A 7,522-nucleotide genomic window follows, 5' to 3' on the forward strand; every position below is an offset into this window, starting at 1 on the left:
TATCAAAATATATATACATATATATTAAAATAGTCTTATTACATATTATTACTGTAACTTGTTATATAATAAACTATTTAAAACCAATATATACATTTTCATTCCAAACATAATTTTTACCCCAAATATATTCATTGTTGATGCATAAACGCGTATTTGTTTTTTAAAAATATAGGTACTCGTACTATTCATGATTTTTAGTTCATTTATAGTACCTACTACACTACTACCCATGTTATATTATTTTGTATGTGTTTTTTGGTTCGCCGCTTACGACACCATTCAATTATACATGTAGATCACGGTCATTATAATTATAATTATAATTATGTTTTTTTTAAATTATCATAGATTACATAAATAAAATAATATATCGATTATTTTAACTGTGTATTCATTTGTTTAGTAAAGTCACTTTAATGGATGTGTGATATATTACATTTGGATTCTATTATATAAAATCGTATACGAAAAACAGTCCGTTAGCGCGTTAGCCTGTATGATATTATATTATACGTAAGTACCTATGCTGAAAAAAAATAATGCAGATTTACACTCAACTTTATTTCTAATTTACTCTAATCACAATTTATGATTAGTATTAACTTTTTCATATTTTCTGACCGAAGGAATTTTTTTTTATGATAAAATTTGATAAAAATTGAAAATTAAATATACCTATAAATAGCTCAACCTGAGTCAAATTATTAAAATAATTTGGTGACGTATAGAAAATGGTAATAAAAATCGCATGTATGTACATTGATTATTTTAGGTATTATATACCAAATACCAAAATGGATTTTCATTTTTCTCTAAAACCGATTTTGCATAAAAATTCCGGTTTTCCCTTAATTTTTTTTTCGTTTTTCCCAGCATTTCTTTCTAAAAACTACTGGCAATTTTGAAATAATGAATGCACTAACTGGATTTTCTTAACCACCAGAAAAGATTCTTTATTTGAAGCTCGAAACATTATTTCGAGTACCTACTTATTGTGTACACAGACAAATAATATTAAAAAAGAAACACTCTTTATTGTTCCACGCAGAAACTAAATAATAATTGATCATCTATTTTATTTTGAACATTTGGTGTAGTACAATTTTATAATTTGATTGTCATATTAGACATTTAGAATTATTCATAAGTGGGCGTGTGGCTGGTGTCTCCTTGGTTTCATGAGAAAATCGTAGCCCCCATCCAACTTTTTCAATGGATTTCCACCTATGATCTCTTTTAAGCTAATAGCTTGTGTTAAAGATAGAGAGTAATACATTTTTAAAGACATATGTTATATACTTATATTATTCATATCGTTATGTATCAATTTAAACAAGATAGGTTATTGCTTATTACTTTCTTATTAGTATACCTACCCACACAGTGAAAAAACTAAAAATGTTAGTTCTTTCGATATTAAAATCATTTCCCTTCCCGTTTTATTCATACTTAATAATGACAACTTTTAGTGTGATTAATATTAATTTTATTTTTATACTTGAATATGTATAAAATTAATAATTTAAAAATTAAATCAATATAAATACATTTAGGTTGACTTTGAGGCATGCACTTTAAAATAAATTATATTTTTAAAAAGGAATAACAGACCAATAAAAATTGTAAAACGGCTATAAAAAAAAACATCGAAATAATTCAAAATATTTTTATCATATTAATATATTGGTTTTATATATCCCATGATTAGGAAATTGCCATTTACCATTACCGATTTCCGAAAGGTATAATTTAGATAACTTTTCTGTTAACTTAATTTCAAACCCTGCTCACCCAATTTACTATAATCCATAACTGGTTTTGACGGGTAAACCGATTTCTGTGTATAGGTAGGCCGCGTAGTAGGTATACAATTTACCCACACGCGACTGTCGCTATCAAGTCGAGTAAAAGTAAATACCCACCTATATAGTATTTCGCAATGCATTATGCATCCATCATTCTGTATTCCAAATGTCGTTAGTTGTATGTAGGTACTAACATTGCCAAATAATAATAATTGTTATAACGTATTAGGTATTTACTATTTAGGTACCTACCTAATGAATAATAACATCGACATACGACGTTAGCTTTCAGCTGAATCATTTCCATTTGACATTTTTACCATAATTACCGATTAAAAAACGAAATCAGAGTTGCACGAACTGCTTAGATCGTTTTTCTAATAGAGTTCAATGCATTTTGTATAGGTAGGTATTATTGCAGTTCCCACTCAATATTTTAATTTTTAGGCATTTTTACGCATGTGTACAAGGTTGTACAATAACTCTCCCAGTTTTGGGGAGTGTATTTGAATGATCCCCTTTGCCATAGATGAACGACAAATTATTTTAGATAACTTTTAAAACGTTATTTTAGCATCTTGTCGTAGATAAAATTAGTCGATATAACAATAATTGCTATACTAGGGTAGGTAGTGCACGCGCACGAGCCGCCAGTGATTGTTCTGCAATAATAAAAATAATCAATAGTTACTTAATAAATCATCAAACCTAAAAAAGACGAACACGTTTGGAGAAAAATGTCACTGACAAAATCATAATTAAAATATAGGTACACTGTTTTCAAACAAAGATTTTGTTCTTTCCAAAAAACCATGAAAAATGCATTATAAAAATTTACTTCAATTTAGAAACACAGCAGATAAAGTTCTGAATTAAAATAACAAATGATTCAAATGTAGCTGCAAAAATACTGGGTACAAATTAATTGAATAAACCTACGAACATGTTGCGTTCAAAAAAAAATATTCTTCTTATTATATACATATATACAAAAAAAAAACAGCTGGAAATCATAAAAATGAAGTTACCTTTATACTATAAACTTTCTGGTAAAATTAAAGTATGCATTTAAAATTACATACATTATTTAAAATTTTTTTTATTAAACAGAAAAAATTGTCAAAATGCTAAAGGAAAACTCTAAACACTAAACAATGTTCGGGGGTTTAAAGTACACCTATTTTTGAGTGGATCGATTTTGATTAATCTGTTGTAAATCAGAATGACAGAAAGTCTAACAATAATAATAATAATAATAATAATAATTATTATTATTATTATAAAATAATCTCAGCGACATGATGCAATTTTTATACACCAATCTAATACAATTATACGGTAGCAATAATATAACATAATATACAAAATATGACTCCTATATAATACGACTATACATTATACAATTTACGCTATATTCAGATTGTAAGTATATCGAGACTTATTACGATTAGTGTTATAAGGTTAATTTTATTAAATTTCAACAGCATCAAAACAATTTTTAATTGTTATTTTTTGATAAATCTCAATAACGTTATTTAAATTATGGCGATATTATTTTTGGGTTTAATTGAATATCATCGAGCACACACTTATTGACGATAATCAGGCAATTAGTTTAGATTTATTTTAAATACAGTTGGTTAGTTTTGTGAATATTCGAATGCAAGGTTACGATTGTTACGATACCGGGAAAACGCCCCGCTATGCGCCTACTAAATTGTTGTGAATGGTCGCGGTACCACCAAACACCGAGTCACCTGCCGTCGGCGGTGAATTCAACGCTCGGATATAAAGTGTATATAAAGCCAGTCTTCGTCGATAAACTTTACATTCAGTCAACGTTTAGTGAATCAAACACATTCAACAACCAAAAAAATTTATTTATTTACCATGGCATTCCAAGTAAGTTTTTTTAATGTTATTGCATATTATTCTTTACTATACAGATAATAAATTAGATATTTTTACTATATAGAATCTATATTATAGATAATAAATTAGATATTTTTTTCAAAATTATTTACCTAAGTACGTTTCTTTAAGTCGCTCGATCATAAAAACACAAATTAGACTTAATAATAAGTCCAACGCATTAATTCGCATGTGTTTATGAAAGTGACTTTGGATTTAAGATCTAATACACATCATTTTAGACTATATTTGGTCTTTTTTATTTTATTTCTTTAAAGTCATTCAACAGTATTCCTAATAACAATTTTTTTTAAAGTAAATTATACAGAATATAACTCCGTCGGAGATAAATAACAATTGTATTTAGTGTTTGATTCAGTTCGTGCTTATTTTGAAATATTTTTTTGATAAAACCTTTAAACCAACAATAGTTATTTGAAATTAAATTGTTGGTACGGGTATATCATATTCATAAGATACATATTACCAATATATATGTTTTATGATAGGTAGTATTAGTCTGTTCTCGAAAAACCATTTACAAGTTTTATCGAGCTATTAAAAAATTTATACGCAAGTATGAATACCTTATTTCAGAAACGATCGTTTACCATAATTGAATTTGATATTACGGCTCAATTTTTAATTAGAGGGCTGCGGCTCACGTTACACAGTCATTGCTATACATTCTTAATATTTAGAACGCCATTTAACCTTGTACCCTAAAATTTAAAACTATAACCTATAGTATATCATATAAAGTTTAGACAACTCAAATATAATTATTAATAATATTCTGCAATACTGCATTTACCATAACAGACAGGACAACGATCAATATCTATTATACCACGGTAGATTCGGTACATAATATAGCTTATAATAACATCAGCGTCCGTTAAGTCAAGAAGCAGACAAAAAATATCTATCTGTGCATTAGAATAGAATAAGATAACTATATTCATAATATATTGTATAAACTAATTATTGTGTGCAAAATAACTAATAATATCATATTATATTAACTTGTGCTGTTCTCCTGTTGCAGACCGTCGCCGTCTTCGCTTGCGTGCTCGCCGCCGCACTTGCCGCCCCCGCCTACCCGACACCAGCTGCTTACCCAGCACCCGCTGCCGCCTACCCAGCACCCGCTGCATACCCCGCACCCGCTTACTCCGCACCCAAATCTTACGCCCCAGAGCCCGCCTACGCCCCAGCCCCGTACAACTTCGAATACAGCGTGCACGACGATGCCACATACGACATCAAAAGCCAATCCGAATACAGCGACGGTAACGGTTACGTCAAAGGATCCTACAGCCTGGTCGAGCCCGATGGCACCAAGAGAATCGTCGAATACACCGCTGACGACTACAACGGTTTCGTCGCCGAAGTGAAGAAAGAAGGCACACCGTCCTACAGCTCCGCCCCGGCCTACAAGCCAGCGTACAAAGCCCCAGCCTACCCAGCTGCCCCAGCCTACCCATCGGCCCCAGCCTACCCGTCGGCCCCAGCCTACCCATCGGCTCCAGCTTACCAAGCAGCCGCCCCAGCCTACAAGCCAGCTTACTCCGCCCCGGCTTACTCTGCACCGGCTTACTCCGCACCAGCTCCAGCTTACGGATACTCAACCCCCGCCCCAGCTTACGGATACTCCACCCCCGCCCCCGCTTACGGACACGCCGCTCCAGCCTACAAGCAATCGTACGCCGCCCCAGCGTACAAACAATACTAATTTATAATAAATTCTAAGAAAACATAATTTATTGTATGTTCTTGTAAATAAAATTTAAAATTTCCAATACAAAGTTTTATTTATTTTGATTTTGATAATTGGTCTTATCCTCAACATCTCAATGTTTGAAATCTAGGTTTCTTTGAAATAAATTATGTGAATTGTAAACATTTGTTTTTAGATTTTCACGGACTTTGATGTAGATGAATGTAATAATGAACAATAGTGTCGATATCGTGACAAAAATTAGACAATAATAATCACTATGGAATTTCATCAACAGCAGTTTTGATCATTATTATAACTATAGAATATAACTTATTATTGCAAACGTCAACACCCGGAATATAATGACTAAAGACCGTATTTAATTGATATTGCAAATTTTTTTTCCTTTAAGATAAACCAAATCTGATCAAATGTATAATCGATGTATACTTTTTGCATTATTACGACCATTTAATTTTATAATGTCATTTCTTCCAATTGTCTACGTTTTTGCAATTTTTTACAATTTTGTGTGTTTAAATGAACAATATATTAAATTCAACTAAATTTATTACATAAAACGAATGCTATAACGACATAGGTACCGAGTTTTCTTTCTGATTGAAAGTTTAAAAGACGATGCTATATCAGCGTGGAAAAGCTGAAACATCTTGTACAAAATAATGCTTTAAAATATGATTTGCATTCAAAAATTACACTTATCTGAATTATTCATTAATTTTACAAACTTGGAAGCATCGAATTGTGAACTATTTGACATTTTAACAAATATTCCTGGTCCAGATGGAAATAAATTAAAGATAAATAATTTATGTTTGTAATTGAAAAAAAATGTAGGGTATAAAACTATTAAATCTTATTAGTTATTATAAAGTCATATCAGGTAAAAAATATGTTAATTTAATAACGCCTACCTTATTGAATTATTTTAAATATGCACTAATAACTAGTGTAGACGTAGCACGTAGTTTTTCTTTGTATTGTTGTGAATGCTAAGAACCCCTGGCTAGGCTGGCTACATATTATATGTAGAATAAATGTTATTAGTATTAGTAATATTGTACACCACCTCCGGCCAAAACGGAATGTGCTGAGCAAACCCTTTCGGCCGGACGGAGCAACGACTCGCTGTGTATAACACAAGCGAGTCAGTCTTGGTTTAGAATCAGAGCCTTATGATTGTCAGAACCTCACATAACATTCGGAACATTTTATATTAATCATACTTATTTAGAAGCATCTGCCGTTATTAATGACATCCAATAAAGTTAATTTAGTTCTTTTCAATTTGTGTTGTGACTATATTATTTGTGACTGAACACCTAAGTGCGTTCATAACAGTATAAACATATTTTAAGTATAATAGAAGATTTAATTTTAATGAACATAATTTGGAAATGTCTATAACTATCAATTTTAATTCAAAAAAGTAACATTTATCTAATTTTTTTATATAATTTGAATTTTTATAGTGCAATTTATTATGCACTTCTTACGTATTAATTGGTGCAATTATATAATATTTCAATAGGTAATTTTTGTGTATTTCCAATGAAATTAAATCCGGTCTTTAATAATGACTGAATTATGTTACATAAATTTGTCTCTGTATAATATGAACAAATCTTAAACAAGATACTAAGGATAAATTGATAAAAGATAAACATAACGAATATATAAAATATATTTTATCTCCTTAATTACTTTTGAAAAGTAGCTTGTCTATTCACTAACTATTAATCGTTTTTCGGATTTCGATTCTTTCTTGTACAATAATGCTAAGTCACCTATTTCCCATTGGGCACTTTGGGCACATGACCGGAGCCCTGCGATCCATAAGGCCCCTAGCTCCTGCCAAATCAACAACCAACAGTGGCGCAAACTGGGGGTCACAAAGGTATTGTATTGCGACCCTAGAAATTTCATTTATAATAAAATTATAAATGAAAAGTTTTTTGATGTAATAATTAGTAACTATATATAATTTGGTTTCAGTTAAAATTGTTGAGATTAACTCATATTTTGAGAATCCATGAGAACAGTATTTTACGTATTCGAA

At 30.5% G+C, this 7,522-nt stretch overlaps 1 protein-coding gene across 1 annotated transcript; it reads left to right on the plus strand.

The window, feature by feature from the left end:
* The first annotated feature begins 3,547 nt into the window (after nt 1-3,547).
* On the plus strand, nt 3,548-5,527 carry LOC107167338 (uncharacterized). The gene is made up of 2 exons (XM_089215380.1): nt 3,548-3,710; nt 4,768-5,527. Exons 1-2 carry the CDS (start codon nt 3,699-3,701, stop codon nt 5,452-5,454), a joined length of 699 nt encoding a protein of 232 aa, XP_089071506.1. The 5' UTR covers nt 3,548-3,698; the 3' UTR covers nt 5,455-5,527.
* Nucleotides 5,528-7,522: the final 1,995 nt, after the last annotated feature.

The sequence above is a fragment of the Diuraphis noxia genome, unplaced genomic scaffold, assembly GCF_037042655.1.
Source record: "Diuraphis noxia isolate RWA-SAM2 unplaced genomic scaffold, SU_Dnox_SAM2 contig0001, whole genome shotgun sequence".
Lineage (NCBI taxonomy): Eukaryota > Metazoa > Arthropoda > Insecta > Hemiptera > Aphididae > Diuraphis > Diuraphis noxia.